This window comes from Falco naumanni, chromosome 9, assembly GCF_017639655.2.
Source record: "Falco naumanni isolate bFalNau1 chromosome 9, bFalNau1.pat, whole genome shotgun sequence".
NCBI lineage: Eukaryota > Metazoa > Chordata > Aves > Falconiformes > Falconidae > Falco > Falco naumanni.
Window position 1 is genome coordinate 52,524,337 of NC_054062.1, and position 19,053 is coordinate 52,543,389.

Below are 19,053 nucleotides of genomic sequence, written 5' to 3' on the forward strand. Positions count from 1 at the left end.
ATTTCAAATAGTATAATTCTTAATATTGGTATTAAAGTACCGATAATTTATTTTTTCTGGATTCTCATTTCAAAGATTACTTCTTCCTCATTTCTTTTCATAAAGGGCATGATTGCAGCATCACTGTTTCACTCTTCAGTAAAACACAAATGAGATGTAACCAATGGCTGAGAGGAGCAGCATTTGAGCTGTCATGTTTTTCTAGCAGTGGTTCATATGTGTTTCTAGGGACACACGTCTAAAACTCCACAGAGATCACTTTAGGCACTGCTGGCTCCTGTTGCATTTCAGAGCATAATACAGTCCCCTCAAATGGAAAGAAAAGTTAATATTAGATTTTTCACAGGTTTCTCAGTGCAGTAGCACCTAACCCAGGTGACCTCCCCATGCAGCAGGACCTCCTGAACCCAGGAACGTGACAGCCGGTATCAGATGAAAGGCTCCTTTTGAATTATTCACACGATCCATCATATAAAATTGGAAAATAAGGATGTAGGTCCCCAAACCCATGAGCAGTGATTTATGCCAAGTGTGGCTCAGCATGTTTCGCCAGTAACTGAGTCTCCAAGGCTGTAAGCATGGCGGTTCTCCAAGCAGAGGGTGTGCTGAGATGCACCAGCAAGGGCGGAGGGCAGCTGCGGTGTGCCCATCCCGCACCCATCCTGCGCCCATGGGAGCAGCGGGGCTGGGAAGCACCTCCTGTGCCAGGGACAGGGAGGGGACAATGACGATCACCTCACACCTTTCATCTTCTGTAACACTTCTTGCTGCTCCTTTACATGGTCCCATTTGCAGAAGCTTTATGATATATTTCCAGTATTACAGAAACTAATCCCAGCATAAATTTTCAATCTCTTCCTTTAATAGGATGTAATTCTGAGAGAATACACTCAATTATGTGGTATCAAACCTTCAGAACTTTCACACTCTCTCCGTTGTATCAGAATAATTTTTTCTGCATAAACTAATCCTTTGTATTTCAGAATGAAATCTTCAAATACTTATTTCTGAGGATTTGAGTTATAAATGAGGTTTGGCATTTTGAAACCAGTAAAGCAGAAATCAGAAACACGATTCTGTTGACAATCGTTATGACCGTGTCCGAGCTCAGATTTAAGACAAATGTTTCTTAAAATCACGAAGGGAAGTTGACACAACACAGGGCCTGGCAGGAGGGGGTTTCTTTCCTGGAACCATGGGGTCAGACTTGTCTCCGCTGCTTTACCTGCTCTCCAAAAGACACCCAAGTCAGACAGAGTCTCTGCTTTGGGTTATCTGCTGCCAGCTCAAGCCGAACAGCGTGGCTGCTCAGTAACCCCTTTGCTGAATCGTTCTCACCCTTGTGCTGTACTCCAAATTTTTGTGACAAAATGTCCTCTACCTCCCCCTTGCATCACCGCTGCAGGGCCGGTGTCAGAGGAGCTGCAGGCTCCCCCACAGTGGCGCTGGGGGCTGTGGATCAGGGGATGCCCTTCACCCAGCGCCCCCGCCCCCGCACTGGGCGAGGCTCAGCACCGCGCCAGCACCAGCCCTGCCCCGGGGGGCTGCCAGACCGCCTGCTCGCCTGCAGGAACATCATCGCGCCTTTTGCATGCAGTAAACAGAACTAAATTTGCAATAAAATCAATTAAATTCTGTTTAGCTACTCTAGGGAAGCATCTATGGCACACTTAAAATTGTGGAATTTCATTAATTTTCCTTATTTATATTCTGGCCAACAAACTAAAATTTATTTGACCTTGTTAAATTTATTTACACTTATATAGTGGGGCCTGACTGAGAAACACATGAAGTCAACCAGGAAACACCCACTGACTCCTAACCATAACTGGTGAAAAATACCATGAAAATTCCTATAAATTTGTTTCCCGCCATCTAAGAGGCTGATCCAGGTTTTACTGGATTAACGCTAACAATGCCAGCACCACAACCCCCCCCTTCCCTGCGCTCCCCCTCAGGGTGTGCCAGCCACCTGCAGGCCCTGGGGCTGGAGTACCAAAGCCCCCGCAGAAGGGCCGGCAGGTCCTCGCCACGAAACCACCCCCAGCTCCCAGCCTGGCAGCCCTCCCCATCTGCTCCAAGCCACTCACGGGCAACAAAACCTGACTGCTACATTTAGGTTTCTTTAGAGTAAACTTCCAAACAGTTATTTCTATATTCCTTTTAATTTCCACGATTAAATGTAATGGCATTCTTAAAATTACCTGGAGGACACTTTTGTGCATGGGGCTTACTCAGTTCGCAATTACGTTAGACAAACTGTTTAGGAGAAAATTAACAAACTATTAGGCTTTTGAGAACCCATTCAATTTCAGGGAATGCTGTGAAATTATTTCCTTGTCTAACACATCATATTGAGAATTTTCTACCAGAAGGTACAAGATTCTGTGGATGCAAAATCCACAAGAGCTCAGTCCACTGAGACCACAGAATTCCTCCCTCCATCAGGTGTTGGTTTTGCACTAAGTTTACACGATATACAGACCTGCCACAGGTTCAGGTCAAACATTGAGAACACGTTGGTTGAAACTCACACTACAGCTTCATTTTACAATTTCAAAATAACTCTGCCTCAAAAAAAAAAAAAAAAAATCTGAAAAATAAAGTTGGCTGAACTATTATGAAAAATATATTTTTTAAAAAACATGCATTTCTCTTCTCACTGATAACATACTTAAAATTTTCTCTAGTGCAAGAGAAACACACGTAAGTAACATCACTCCTGTTGCATCTTTCCGTCTTAGCAAAATTTGCTCCTTTGTAGTGCTCTCAAATTCTCCACGATATTTCTGGTGGATACCAATAAGCAGTTCAGAAAAGACGGCCTTGCGTCACTGCACATTGAACTATTTTGCATTGCAGCGACATTACATCGTAACTGTATTAAGCCTTGGCAACGCATGCCAAGTTCCTAATGGTTTAATTGCATAAATAAATTTAAGGAAGCAACAACAGCAGCCACCAAAACATAGTGCTCCTTCAGCTCTGTGATAAAACTCATGATTGTAAACAGTACTTCTCGTCTGTTCATCTTCTCCTAGGGCTAGGGTCAAGCTAACAACTCTCTTCTTGAAACTATTCCGTTATCCTCACAAGACCTATTTTTCTGTTTCAGTCAATTTGGGTTTTTATTCTAAGGCTTCTGCTCTATTTACAATATATCCAGTTTAGCTAAGACTCTGCTTTAAGCTACAGGAACCTCAACTGAATTTGAGTCTGCAACAGAAAAAAACATGAAGCAGGAGAATCCCTTATTCAAAAATCTTCTGGGGGGGAAATGCTGTCTCTTGTAGCTAATGAGAAGGAGCTGAATAGATTTGAAATGAAATCTTTGAGCAAGGGTGTGAAACACACACCCCGACACACGAAAAGGCCCCCAGCCCAGTGATCACGCTCCAGGAACATTGCTGGGCAGGTTAGTGTCTCATGAGCTGCTGGAAAAGACGACCTTTCCCCCCTGATCCCCAGGGGTCCTGTCTGCCGAAGATGGAAGGAATTCAGCCCTTAAAGCAGAGGGCAGGACCTGCAGAGCTCCCACCAGTCCCGCCCCTGTTACAACCCCTCATCTTAGGCATGAGATGGAGGGAGTCAGCATACACACCCTGCCAAGGCAGAATTTCAAAGCACCTGAGACAGAGATTAAAACATTACGAGGCTGGCCAAATGATTGCAAAGCGTGAAGGAGGAACAAAAGTGATACATAGCGTGCTTTTGGCTCACCCTCCACATGCCACAGCAAGGGGGGCTGGCAGCACTGTGGCCCGCCACAGCCCAGGGGGCCCATCCTGCTGGGGAAAGAGCAAAACGTGACCGATTCAGACAAAGGTCCTCAAAGTGCCTTCGCTTTCCACAGGGGAAATTGCTAACTGCTGTATTAGTGTTAATCTTCCAAGCATCAGCAGCAAAAACTGCCCAGGTCTCCACCACTTGCCTCTTGAATGGGGAAAAACCACCTTCCAGGTATTTTAACAGTATAAATGCTATTACTAACACGTGGAATCTGATTTAAACTCTCTACAGCAGTGCACTGGCATTTTTCAGGGGGAAACAAAAAAAAACAAAAACCAAAAAAAACCACCACAACAAACACTACTTCTTTTAACAAGCAGTTAAACATATAGTAAATTAAGTCTGACTTTCATGACATTTATCAAGCAAAAACTTGGGCATGAATGAAAGGATTTGGGTTGTTTGTCTTTAACTATATCTTCAAATGTTTAATTAAGTTTTTGCTATTGTCAGTATCTTGATATTACACTCAAGATACTGAACAAGTTTCTTCTGGTTCACACTAAATAGCTGTTTACCCAAGAACGTGGCATAAATGAAGCAGGACTAATAATACCAGCTTGGCCATAGGGTTCTTGCAAGAGATAAGATGAAGTACCACAGCAGTACGTTCCCTCTGCAAATGTGTATTTATCCCATCAGAAGATCTTCCCTTCTAGTTAGTCATGTCAATGATATTCCACGGAAAGGAGGATTAGAGATGTCCTTTCCTATAGGTACATATGATAGGCTTACACAGACATCATCTCACTGCTGTGGAAACCACCGCCCAGTTGTATAGACTAACTGCATCATGACCCATAAAGCCAGTTTAGCCCATCAACATCTTTGCGTTAATAAATGCTCCGTTATTAACTTTATTCTTTAATGAGGATGGTGCAAAAAATCTGCAATATCAAAAAGTTCTGCCTGATATCACTCTGCCTCACCTCCTCCTGCGACATGTTTGCCTTAGTAACCCAAAGAAATGGCTGAATTTTCTCACAAACTATAAGAACCATCCCAGGAATGATCATCCAGTTTCTCAGAGTCTTAATTGGGCCACTGAGCACTTGCAGTTTCCAGCAGAGATTTACTGTCCAATGGAAGGAGAAAATTGATACTCATTTAAATGAGATCTCTGGCATTATTTTAGCTCAGAAACCCCCTGTACATGCATGCCTTCCCTTCCATGTGCCAACACAGATATGAAACAGAAAAGTAATTTTATGCTGAATATTAGCTCGAGTAGGAAGTTATCACTTTAATAACTATAAACATTCATTTGCTTGCTTCGTTACACAGCATTAAAGCTGGGCAGATCATTTACAACAAGCTTGTTAGAAGTACTCAGTATTCAAAGTCAAGCCTGTTTTACTGCGAGACACATAGGACACCCGGGAAGGGGAGAGAAAAGCTTCCTGAGCAGACAAACATCACATTTCTGGGTGGGATATTTGGAATTGCTCTTTTGATTTTCCAAAATCATTATTTCTGGCCCACCTAACATCTAGGAATTCTGGTATACATAATGGCTAGACTATCTAAATAACAAATGCACAAGGAAAATTACCGCTGAGGGAATTGTCTTAACGATGAGGAGGAGTGCCTGGAGAAACAGAGCCCTGCGGAGCGCACCCAGCACGGCAGAGCAGGGAGAAACAATCTGAATGCCCAGAACCGCACAAGCTTTGCAAGTATTTACTTACTGGATTACATTTTTAAATTAATCTTGTTACAAAAGGTAAGAAAAGCATTTGCAGTTTCCGCAGAGGCTGGACAAACTTCCTCTGCCCCGCAGCTTGCTGGACACCCCAACCCCACCAGCTGGGTGCTGGGAGGAGATGAGCAGAATGAACCCCCAGGTACCTGGAAGGCACTAGAGATGTCTAACCTTCCTCCTGATTGATTTCTTAAATTCCATTCCCTTGACAAAAAAATATTTCTTACAGACAAATTTTATCTCACCTCACTCAATCTCACCTTCAACAGCAGTAAGAAACCAGGGAGGGACGACGTTAGGCTGAGCTTAAGGGTTTCACAGGAGTAACTCCGCCGTCATGCCACCTCTCCCCCGACGTGCGCTGAGCTAAGTGCTGTGACCACTCCGAAATACCCATCACTTCTGTTTGCTGTGGAAGAGAAGCTGTTTCTTCCAAGCAACACCATAAAAATAATTGAGTAACTGTTATTATGAAAATGTGTTTTATATCAGCAGAATTTGCTAATGAAGCAAGCTGACAGACACATGAAAGAGCATGTAGAAAAACACTGGCATTAAGAGCTGTTTTTAACATATAAAGTTGCTTGGCTGTTAAGGTACTGATAGGAAAAATACTTAGTCACTTCCCAGCTGTTCTGTGGCAAGCTAAAACATTAAATTTAAACCATTAAATAATTTTGAAAGCAAGGGAACAGGTGGCAAATGGTTTATATGGCAGATGGTGCCTTTTTTAATATTTGTACTCACTGCTAATTTACAGAGTCCATAACCACAGATTCATATCTTACCTTTCTCACTCAAATAATTAAGAAATTGTATGTGAAAGTAAGAAAAATACCCGGATTCTTATTACAGTAGCCATAAAAGTGGTATTAGAGATTACTAGATATCCCATACTTGAATTACTCCATGTAACTGCTTACATTCCCAAAGTTTATTGCATTTAGGTGTTTTTTTTTTTAAGATAGTCCTCTTCAAAGACTTGGCTTAATAGTGCTGGAAAATTAAATTTTCTCTTTACCAGCAGAGCACATAAGCATGAAGATGCAGCACAGTGAGTAGCTGCATCTCCACAAGCTCCTATTTAGTCTTTATGTTAAAGCTGGCACAAAAAACTAAGTTAACGGCAAGGCTGACATTAAATATTTAAGGGAACATTTTGCCTGGTACATGTATAAGAAGAACCACCAGTAGATGAAAAAAAGAAGAAAGGAAAAAACCTGAATGAATAACCCAAAATGGAGCTCCAACAGCATTGCTGGAACCTTCTCCATTCTAAATCATTGATGGAAAACAGTTGACGTGCTCAGCAGACAGCACAGAGATGTTGTGCTAAGACCCTCCTCACTGCACAGTGTTTCTGAACGGCTCCATCCCCAGGTACTTGAGTGGGAATATTCACTAGAATAAAACTCACGTTCCCCAAGACAAGGCTGGCCCCAGCGTGGACCACTGGAACAAAACCCATTTTGAGGGAGAACTGAACAGCAAGTGACACTTCTCGGGGCTGGGGAAGGGATGAAGGTGATGCTCCATGTGTGACCATGCTCCATGTATGACCATGCTTCAGGTCCATCCCTGCATCACCAATGACCTCCAGGCTCCACTCGGCTTTGAGTCTCCTACTGCTGTTGCTTATGAGCTTTCACACCCTCTCTTAGTCCCAACTGATGGAGACTGGAGGTATTCAAAGAAACATGAGTTTCTTTCAAAGCAGCATTGCTTATAACACACCTTTTGCTTGCTTGCAAATGATTTAACTTAAATCATGAGGTTCTCTAGAAAAAGGATGAGCAAAACGATTGTTTAACAAAATAACCAGAAAAGGTCCAACACCTTTTGGGATGCAAAACTTCCAGAAAGCAAAAGTTGCATCCTGAAGGTCACAGTGCCATGTATCAAGTCACCATGTCAGATTCACCCAGCTGGTTTCCCTCTGCTTAAGGATGATATTTTTTTTTTTTTTTCCTCCCCAGGGAAATGGATATTTCCTAGTCTTGAAAATTTGCTATTTTTTTTCCACCAGTCCCTAAGGATTGAAGCCCGTTAGAGCACGTTCATGTGACTACATTAGATACACAAAGATGTTTCAGTGAACAGCTTAGGAATGACTCAGCTGCCAACATTTTCACATTTGTTTAGCCAACAGGATTGATGTTTTATCTCCAGCTTGGTTGAGACTTGTCTTAAGTCATCATAGCTAAAATGTAAGGTAAAATAACTACATCTTATCCTCCAGAAGCTGCCAGATGATAATCACAGGGTAATGCATTTTAGGTTACTCATGACCATCTTGAACATCCTTTTCTCCAAGAGTGAAACCTGGCTGACCACAACACAAACCTCCCTCAAAACTGACTGCCAGAGGCTCAACAGTGTTCAAAAAAAAGTGGAAGTGGTGCCAAAGAATTAATTTTATCATTGTAGGAGTCTCTAATAATTACAGCTTTAACCACTTTCTAGTGGTTAAGTGAGTCTAGCCATAATACTGATTTTTCAGTATTAGAAGGTGGCTAAAATCAGCGCTTTATCTGTCATTGCTCTGTGCACTGTGTGGAAGGCACTCCATAGACCTTCTTACCAGCTTAAAACTAGGAAAACTGCTCTAGCCAAGTTCTCCAAGGGGTTGCTGCCACTGCTCCATGTTTTACTGTGTTAGAAGCAGAGCTCACCATAAGGGAATCATACCAGACACCACATTAAACCCAATTGAAACCTCAATAACAGAAAACAAGCACATCAACCATCCTGTCAATGAACAAAAATTGAAATGTTTAACTTTTTTAAAAAAACGTATCAGGGAAAAAAGAGACTTTTGCTAAAAAATAAAAATAATAATGCATCAATGCAGTATGCTCAGAGTTGCTTGGAAAATGCTGTAATGAATTAAGACAGAATCCTACATTCTGGTGAACAGAAAATAGAATAATGTATCTAGCAATTGTACAAATACCTCACAGCTATATTACAAAGCTGATTGCCACGGGACTTGTCCTGAATGGTTTGAGATCAGCAGTTTTGAGCTGAGAATGGCTGAAGAGGACAAAATCTGGAAATCAAGTCTAAGGAGCATCAGTTTTCATCCACAAAAATGTCAAGTATCACACTCCTACACAAATCAATCAAGTTGCTCTCTGGAACAAAATTCTCTGATTTTACCCAGGTATTTCCATACCATTTTTTTATTATTATTTTATTTTTTTTTTAAACCAGGTAACAAATCCCTAACCAAACCAAACCAGACTAGAACAGCAGAGAGCAGAAGGATAACGCTTTCTTCCAGCTGTTGGAAGGTCTTGGTCTTCTGTGCCCATTACATCTCCACGGGGCACAGCTAGAGGAGCCAGTACCACTGGCTGCCATAGTTCAAACAGACTTCTGATTTTACTTTCTATTTTACTTTTTTTTTTTTTTTCCAACTTTTTCTGTTATGTCCTGGAGCCTCACTGTTTCCAGGCACCATTAGTTTTCCCCATCACCTGTGGCCTGCATTTAGCTTTACCCATCTGCAATACCACATACAAGGATTTCAAGATTTTTCAGTTTTACCAAATACCTACTCACTATTCGTAGATGTGATCCCTATGGTCATTCAAGTCACCAGCAAAGCCCCCGCAGATTTTACTAAGCTGGAGTCAAGACACCCAGTGCTTGGTGGCCTTCTCACACTCCAGCCCACGAGGATTAAGACCACTGACGTGGGTTTTTGAAGGGTAGGGAAGAATAAGGTGCCTTTCAGGTGGCTATGAAAAACAGATTTGCTCTATCTGAAATTATTACCAAATAAAAATAATTTAAAAAGGAAGTTCAATACACATGGTCTCCAGGCACATTCATCAAAGTCAGGATGTTTTAAAGTGCAGGCGAGGCTGGCAAAGGAGGGACACAACGCTGCTCCCTCCTTTTCTGCTTACAGTATCGCCCTGACTCCTCACTTCCAGAAAGCTACTTCAGCAGCGACTTAACTCTCACACGAACTGCACAATGAATTTACATGGCTCCAAACCAGGGTGAGAGCAGAAAGCCTTTTTATAGATCAGCAACAACTGTTGTGAATTGTATGAGCAGTAAACTAACCCAAACCCAAACCGAGAACGACATGGGTATTCAATTTCAACCCCCATAGCACCCAAAACAAGGTTTTGTAACATCCATTTATTCAAATGACTATATTGTGCTGAAATTCAATTGGGTTTTTATTTTAATGGATATTAACAATTTAAATGTCAAGTCTGGAAGCATTAAGAACAGAAAATTCATGTCCTATACTAGGAAGGACTGTGGCTACAGTGGGCTCTTGGGCCCAAGGACATGTTTTATGGCTAGAAAACAGAACCAATTCCAGCCCGTTGCCCCCCAGGATGGTTGATTTTGATAATGCCTGGTCTGGGCACGATGCCATGCTCTGAGATGGCATTTAACATCAGTACAGAGGCACTGAGTCCTAGACCTGAAACCAGGTGGATGTATAAATACTTGAGCATGAACTTCTGAGGGTGAGAAAAAGTTGTGGGTGTCTACCTCTTCCCCACCCCCACCCCCCACCCCCCCCCCGCCGCGACTGTTCACTGGTGGTCAGTCCCTTGCTTGTATTTTCATTTTGCATTACGTTGGAACATGCAACTGTAGCCACCCAGAAGATCACAGACCACTTCATGTAGAGACAAATAGATTCCTCAACCTTAAATATAGGCAATTTTATGTTTCTCCTTTTCCATACATTTATCTCATTGTTAAAAATGTCTAAGATCACCATGGTGCCAAACTAATACCCGACAGGAAAGATGACTACAGAGGTTTCTCCCGTCACAGAGCCAAGGGCACAGCAAACCTGTGCCAACCTCTCCTGACCAGCACATCCACCCTCGTCTGCTTATCCCCAGGGCCAAAGACCCAGCAGGGATCCTTCAGAGCACACCGCACAGAAAAAGGCCACAAAAGGTTTTAAATTCCCTGAATATCCTGTACTCTATTACAGCTCTAATTCTCATTTTTCTTTTACAAAATGTAAAATAAATGTTATTAAAATGAACTTGGAAAAATTATTACCGCGTTCTGCGTACTCTCAGTTCTCCTTAATTCCTGGACCTTGGTGATTTGCTTCAAGGAAGCTCCCAGATGTTTGCTCTGCGAGGCTGGAAAACCACCGGAGCCTGGGTCCTCGCTCAGCCAGTGCCCCCACCAGCCCGCCTTGTTGCGCTAACTTACTGGTTTTTACTAACTCACCAAGTTTACTAATTAGGCTGGCAGAAAGTAACACAGCCAAACAATACGGTTGCAAAACTAATCTTATTTAAAGGCCTCCTTAAGAATAAATATTCAGTTATAAGATTACTGATTGAACCAATTGTGGTGATTAGAAGCACAGTACCACACCAGCTAGCATTATAATACTGATCTCCAGTATAATCAATTAACAGTGTGCCTTACAGGCACCAATATACATGTAGATTCAAGTTAGAAATAATTTAATCTTTTGTTTCCTAAATTCATTGCTGTTAATGTGAACATTGCCTTGCATCGGTTTTAGACAAGGAGAACATGGGAAGCTCATTAATTACCATGTTACTTTATAAATCACACATGGATCAAGAAAAACACAGCTGCCTCCAGGGTCCGCAGATTATGTTCTCTCCGAGATGTAGTTCTCTTTGAGAACAGCAAGTCATCTTTAATAAATGCCAGCACATGGGTGTTTTTAACTGAGAGGCTGAGATGGTTACAAAGCATGCTCCTCACTTGGGATTACCTACACATCAGATTACACTTTCTTGATATTTTCCCAGCCATTAACCTCTATGGCAATAGAGACGCTTATTTTTGACAGCAGAGCACTGCCTTTGGCCAACTGACCGGTTTTTCCTGTAAGTTAAACCCAGCTTCAGCACCCCACCTGCCCACTGTTTCGGCAGAGGATGTAGGTGTACGTGCACTGGAGTACACGCTGGGTTTAAAGCTCCTGCATGTGCTTTTCTTCCGTTTTCTCTCATGCCTATCAAAAGCCTGGCTCCCTCGTTAGCACTTACAGAAACCCTCACACCTGTTTTATCAGGTAGCTATGGCTATAGTGCCCTGGACCCAGCCAGAGGATGCCAGCCCAGCTGCAGAGCGGTCCCTGCCCCAAGGGCATCCCAACGCTCCATCCCGCCCAGCGCCAGCTGGGTGAGTTGCTCATCAAGCTGGTGTTGACAAAGATAATCTAAAGCCAGCACCTATGAATCCTCTTCTCCACCGGCACAATAAATACGAATTTCATAAAAATGTTTTATGTAAGCCTTTTTCCTCAAGAGATGGTGATTAATAGAGAAAAAATGGTTAGCTGAATCTCAGGTTTATTGTATGTGGACCAGGCATTTTCAAGCTTTCTTTCTCAAAAAGCTACTATATATTCTGTAGGAGAAATCACGCAGAAGTGTGTAGTTTACTGTGAATGATTGATAATAGGATGATTGCTCAGGCACTCAAAGCATGATATTTGATAGCCTATCATACAGTTATTCAAAAGGAAAGCAACAATTATCATGGCTTGACATGTTTATCATCACAGAGCTGAGCCAGTTATCAAAGTGGTAGAGCTTCCCAGCATTATAATATTCTATCTTGTCTAACACCCCTCACAAAGAGCTCACCTCCGCAGATGTAAATCAAAAGTCCTGCAATAGCTCCTTCCCAGATCGTCCCAGCATCTCTATTCAGGGAAGAACACATCTGGCATGTAATTCTGCTTTCCAGCACAGATAAAGAATGGGCTTTTTTTGCCTTCGGACTCTCCTCTAAGATGCTCACTTACAAACAGGCAAAATGGTTTTTGGGGAATCCTGTGGGAAGCACCACCGACTCCCTGCCCTATTGCAGCAATTAACTCTGCTGTCTGCCCTTATTTCAGAAACATCCTTTCTTGACAAAGTCCAAAAGACTTGTGCCTTTATTCCTGTGGGTCAGTTTGCTCATCAGACTCCCTAAACATGAAAACACTGCCGTACGCCCTTGGCAAGCATTTATCTGGGTGATTCTAATGACTGCTCAACAGGAACAATAATTACCGAGATACATTTCTCATAAAAACATTTCATCTGAAACCCAAAAATCGTAACTGCATACCTTCTGCAAAATCCAATCTCACTGTATCTTGCTGTGTTACACTTCAAGTAGCAAAAGGATGGAAAATGCACCCTGATTTAAATTTCTAACTTAATTGGTACATAGCATTTCCATATAGCCTGAAGTATTCGGTTTCAACAATTACCCTAAAGACTTTAAATCAGACTTCCACAGCGAGTCAGGGATGCCATAGTACTTCCCCAGCTGCCGTATTCAGAAACTGGTTACACAAAGTAATGCCACAAAAATAGCGTTTTTTTTCCAGTAAGCAACCACATCTAAACCAATCAGAAAAAAATACAACTGTGGCTACATTTTCCCAGCATATTTTCTAATTATAAACAGCCACACTATCTACTTAAGTCTTAATCAAGTGTTACTACATGTCATACAGACACCTTTCACTGCCAACATCACAACCTGAGGTTCTGCTGCAAAAACCCAGTGCAACTGAGACCACGTTCATTTACAGCGATCACCAAGGTGACAGAGGATGCAGCTCAGTTCATCTACTGCCTGTAAATGCCACAGCGACATAAACATAGCGAACGGGCTTTTGAATTCAGTTTTAACACACAACTTCAGAGAACACCCCTACACTGCACCAGGAAAATTAACTTTATTCCCAGTTTACAGTAATGCTGCCTGTATCCCCTGACTGTTTACCAAACCGCGCCAAAACGCACGCTCAGAAGCCTCTCTCTGTTGCAAAGCAAACATAAAAAGCTGCTCATTAGTGCTACCAGGAGTGACCTTACCTGGGAACGGTGAAGCCAAAACCGGAATTTTGATAGGGGAGAAGGTCAGCACGTGGCAGGGCTGGACGCTCGGCACCGAAGGTCCCTGGGGGGCTTCTGGCTCCACCGCCACCATCGCGGTGGTGGCTGCGGCGGCCAGTGCCAGGGTCTGATTGCCACCAACCGGCTTAAGGCTATTCTGGCAACCACCTGTGGAAAGGTGAGATGCAACAGGTTTTATTTTTAATTGGAAACCAGCAGATTTACGTAAGATGGTGCTTTCAGCATTCTGAATTTCAACGCAAGATGGAACAAAAGCCTGCAACGTTTCCCACCTGGCCTCCACCGTTTGCATGCCTCCCTTAGCGAGATGCTAGATTTTGAATATATTATACAATATATTTTCTTAGGACTCTCAAAGCCCCTTGCCTCATCATTATTCTTAAAGCCCTAGCTTGTGGTTGGTGCATTTTCAGATATTAAAACCTCATACATGTGAACATAGCATTATAACCTAGAGGGACAAGACAGTTGTGAGTCATATATAAACTGTGCAGAGTTATTAAATTTAAATGAAAAAAACTCAATAAAAAAGTCAAATATTTGAAGACATTGGTTGGCATTTTCTTCAGCTCCCACAGCTTCGTTATGATGCATGACCGCCCTTATTCTGAATTTTCCTGAATATAAGTTGGCTGATTTCAAATCTGAATGTTTTTGTCACTTGCTATATTAACTGTCCAATGTTATTGTTACCTGCCCAGCTGTTCTCCTGTATTATGCACACAAATACCCGAGTTTTACAAGTTTTACATACTAGTATCCTTCATCTTGAAAAAACACCACGCAGGAAACTTCCAATGGTTTCACACGGGAACACAGAGGTTCCCCAAATCAAGGCTCAAACACACTTCATACTATGTAATATTTACCTTTTAAGTCTAAGAAGCTTGCGGGGAAGACCTTCAGAGCTCAATCTTGGCTAAATATGTTAAATAAACAAGAAAATGAGTAGTAAAAATCTTAAGGAGAAAACCTAATTTGACAAACACCAGCTGTTACTCCCTCTACACTGAGCTATGTATTCAAAAATTAAGCAATCATTAGCTTATTATGTTGTTCAGCAAATGTTTTCAGTTCATGTGGAAATCCTTCAGGCACTAAAAGCCAACTGTAGCTCTGCAGAAAAAAAAAATACAAAAAAATCACTATTTGATCAGACTCCCCACTTCAGGCATTCTGTGAGTTTGTAGGATTTCTTTTTATACGTGCACCACTGAAGAAAACAGGGAATCAGCCCATGACCAGCGCTTGGGAAGCATGACCATGAGGGCATGGGGTGGGTGACAAGACAACCACAGCTGAGCAAGCTCAGTCAAGATCCTATTCCACCACACAGCTTCATTGCCCAGACGTCTCATTCAGGTTTATCTATCCTGCTCTGGCTTCAGACACCTGAGAAGTTTTGACTCCAGATGCCAAGTGCTGTTTTGGTCTCGGTTAGTGTTGGGGAAAGAGCGGGTCAGTGGTTTTTGGAAAGGACCCTGCATTGGTTGCAGCTAATTGGGTCTCCTGAGGCTATACATTATACCAGCTTTTGGCATACATTATACCAACTTTCAGCAGTTTTGCTCCTGACTCTTTATAAACAATTATTTGCCAACAAAATAAGCTCTGCATTAGCAAAACATAAGTCAAATATTTTCAGTAAGCATCACAAAAAAATCCCTTCTATTATTTCTACTGTATTCATCAATGCCAAGAAGAATTCACTTAAAACACCTGCATATAAACTAATTAACAGGCACATAGGAAAAAAAAAATCACAAATATTGAAGTGTTGATCATTTATCCATGGATAGATGAAAATCAGATCATTCTGCCAGAGTCACAGTGGAAAGTAAAAAAAATTCAAAAATAAATAATCAGTGTCCAACTAATCCAACTGTCTAATACAAATTTATTGTTTATGCACCCGAGGGCTAGAGCAGACCATTAGGTTAGGTTAAACACCAGGTCCCCAAGAGCCTGCACTCATTCCTGATTTGAGCTGTCTGCAGTTGGGGAAAAAACCACACGCCATCTTCTGCAACTTATGAAAACTAATGTTGTCTAGAAAAATGACTTTTCTACTGGCTTCCTACAGGGTACATGAGCAGAAAGGTTGTTTACTTCTCATTTGATTCTTTTATTTTGGAGAAGATGCAATTTCCCCAAAGACCCCAGGAAAGCAGCGAAATAATGTAAGCCTTAGTTGCTTGGATAGCTGAAGTCTTCCACCAGCACAGATGAGTAATGCTCCTGAAGCAGGGCTTCCTTATTAAAGTTTCATCAATTCCCTTATTAAAGTTTCATCAGTCAGTCGAAAGAGAAGTTTTGGTGATTTCCCCACCTTTGATGAAGTTCTTTCTCCCTCTCTCCTACTAAATAATTCCATGAAGAAAGGACTACCCCTATAACTGTTAATACTTGAGAGGAGAGCACGGACAGGGTGTCTGGGGGTCATCAAGCCCATTCTCTTGATTTGCAGTCAACTGAACAATCATCTCAGCAGTTTATCAGCCGCTAACACAGCATATGATTTCCCAGCTGGAAGCTGGCCTGGGATGTGACTTGAGAGCTGGGGACTTTCACCCACGCTCAGTGTAGCTGGAGAGGCGTTCTTCTCAGAAACAAATCAGATTTTGCTGTAAGTACTTCCAAAAATTTCTTAAAGGGTTTCTTAGAATTGTCATTAATCACCCCACATTTACATGAATTTCAAGAGTTAAAAGTAGCAGTAAAATACTATCATCAATATAGCCTTCAGGGGAAAAACATCCTGAATTTTTTTCCTAGCAATGGTGGTTTCCCCAAATCTGCTTTTGCCAAGTCATGCTACACCCTGAGGAGAAAGGTAATAGTTGGCTGCCGAAATAACAAACCCCATCTCAGTGTCCTTCCTCAGCCTTCCAGCTCTGCTCTTCTCAAGCAAACAGATTAGCGGGAAACATCCGAGATGGGCAGCATGGTTTGATGTGAAGCAATTAAAAGAGCAGAGAGCAGCTGAAGAAGCAATGAAGAGACTATTCCGAGAGAATTCACTGATGGTGGGGAAAGCGGTGAAAGCACTGGGACAAGGCAGCAAAGCCATCACAAAGGATGATGTGCGATGGCCAAATATCTACCTGCTAACATCCGTGTGGAAAAGGGTCTAACAGGTGCAGAAGAGCAGCTGTTTCTGTTGTGCCTTCTCTTCTCGTCTAGCACAGCATCATGTACAAAAAGTTTGGGAACTGGACCCTGCTGAGACCCACCAGACGTGTCGCGTCCCACACAGAGCGTGCTCGGTGTCCTTTCCAAAATCCACCAAAGTCCTCTGCCCCCCAGCCTGCGCCAGTGCTCTCTCTACACTCACATATGGCCTCTGCCACCAGACACAGCACACCACAACCTGTCTTTTGGTGACTGACATTCTGTAACACATTAAAAATTGAAACCACAAGATTTTCCTCCTTGAAGAAAAAACACCCAAAAGAACAGAAATTACTTTAACAAGACGAAAGTAAAGGCTACTAACGCTTACGAGATAGGAAGATCCACTCTCACCCAAAAAAAGTAATTCCAGACCTTCCCTTTCAGATAAAAAAAATGATCTGTATTGTGAAAACTTACTGTACAGACAGTGTAATGAATTTTAAATTGCACTTGATTATTATAGTCTTTCACTCTTTGTCTTCCGTTTTGCCTACAGGAAAACATTTTTACCAAAAGGTTATAAATATCGTTCCCAAAAGACCCACGTTAAAAAAAAATTAAAAAAAAAAAAAAGAGAGAGGAAAAAATTTCAAGCAGGTTAAAGACCTTTTGAACCTTTAATCTTTCTCAGAGAAAAAAGGATTAATACACAGAAGTATAATATTCCTTGTAACTTTTTTTAATGAATCACTGGGTTTTGCTTAGCCTTTCAGCCCACAAGCTACTGCAAGTGCCCAAAGGCCCTGTAAGAGCTCTTCTGCATTAGGGGGTGCTCCTTCGGGTGAGGACCAAAGGACCCCAACACAGACACCGACCTGGCTGCCTCTTCTTTTTTGCCTGGAGTAGCCGAAAGACACAGTTATAACACAACTGGATTTTCACTGCAATGTGCTGATCTGTCTCTATCCAGGTGAACGTGCACCAAGCACGTGGAACTGCACAGCACTTGATTCCTATCAAAGCTTTCCAGCCACCAAACCTCCCGTTTCAGTGTCGTTGCCCATGCTAACGTAGGGTAGTTTAGCACGGGAAAGGGACACCAGAAACCAACGCTACTAGCAAAAGAATCACACCAAGTAACTGGGAGCAGCTTTCTAAGCGATCAGAATTTTTTTCCATTTATATTTAAAGTAAAAAATATTTTGAAGGGTTTCAATTTAAATGTATGTGCTGGGGCAGTCACATAAAATTAAACACTAATTAAAGTAAATAGAAGTTAAATGTTTTGACCTCCGAGTTAATAAAAGTCTGTAATGCTGAGGTCCTAAACCTCACCCACAGAACGATGTATACCATTCTCGCTTCTTTTTAAAGCCGTATGCAAGCTCCTTATTTTTAGCCATAAACAAGGGATCGCTAACACCCTGACTGTATCCCTGGCCCTTCTGCGTTTCCCCCGCTGCCCTCCCTGGCCTCAGGCACTGCTCTTCAGCCAGCCAGGCTGCTGCCCAGCCCCTTGGTCACTGTGAGAGACCCTATCTCACACTGCCTGAAAGCTCGTCGGCTGAGCTCCTGCAGGACTTAACATTGGTGAACAGATAAAGAGCCAACATCTGCCTGGCACCAGTTCTTGGCCAGGGCAAGGAAAGATCACAGCGCTCTGAGCGGTGCGCCTAGACACGGGCAATCACCCCTACCTCCACGGTAATTGCGTGTGCGCCACGCAGGAATGGGGTACATGCCATTGTCTGGGAAACACCCCCCTGAACACCCTATAAAAGACTGTGCCATCAAACATGAAGTGCCAATCCAGAGACCCCCAACAACAACGTAAACAGAGACGGGACGTCACTGGATCCATGGTGGTGACCACCTCTTGCAACTCTATCGCAACTGTCTTTCCCTCTCTTTCTTATTACTGTTTTCTAACCACAACACATGAATGTTTTGTTTATACAAGCCCACAATAAATTCTCTTGGTTAGTGGCATTTGACCTCATTTGTGTCTTAATCTCACTATGGGTACAACAAAGAATCTCCCCGGCTTGGGTCTTCCCAGACTGGAACAGTTACGGAGCTTGCTGCACCCAAGCACTGCACAGTCCCAGCTGCTATCCAAAAAAATAATAATAATGAAAAAAAAAATTTAAAAGTCCATCATTTGTGATTACAAAGCCATTTCAGAAACGTTCACTGAATGTCAGCTGACACTGCCCAAATCAGCTGCAGCCTGGAACAGAGGGCTGGCGGGATAATGCAGCCAGAGCCAGCCGATGCGCGGCTGCCGTGGGACCTGTGCGTGGTGCAGGGCTGCAGCACCGCCCCCCGGCCCAAAGTCTTGACAAGGGGTACACGTCTCACAGAGCAAATTCCCTCATTAGCTATCGCTGCCAGACGGGTCGAGAGGAGGGAGCAATAACGAAGAGCTGCTGTGGCAGCCCCATCACACCTGCACCCCCGTATGCACCCCCAGCCTGGGGAGACAGAGATCACACCCAGCCACCACAGCCAGCTTAGCTCTAAGGCAACAGCTGTCAGGAAGTACTT

General features: G+C 42.7%; 1 protein-coding gene across 1 annotated transcript in view; it reads right to left on the reverse strand.

Moving 5' to 3' along the window:
- The window catches only part of TCERG1L (transcription elongation regulator 1 like), a 103,260-nt gene that overhangs the window by 71,906 nt on the left and 12,301 nt on the right, over positions 1–19,053 (reverse strand). The window contains exon 4 of the mRNA XM_040607566.1: positions 13,351–13,539. Coding sequence (XP_040463500.1) covers positions 13,351–13,539 — 189 coding nt within the window. The remainder of the gene's footprint in view (positions 1–13,350; positions 13,540–19,053) is intronic.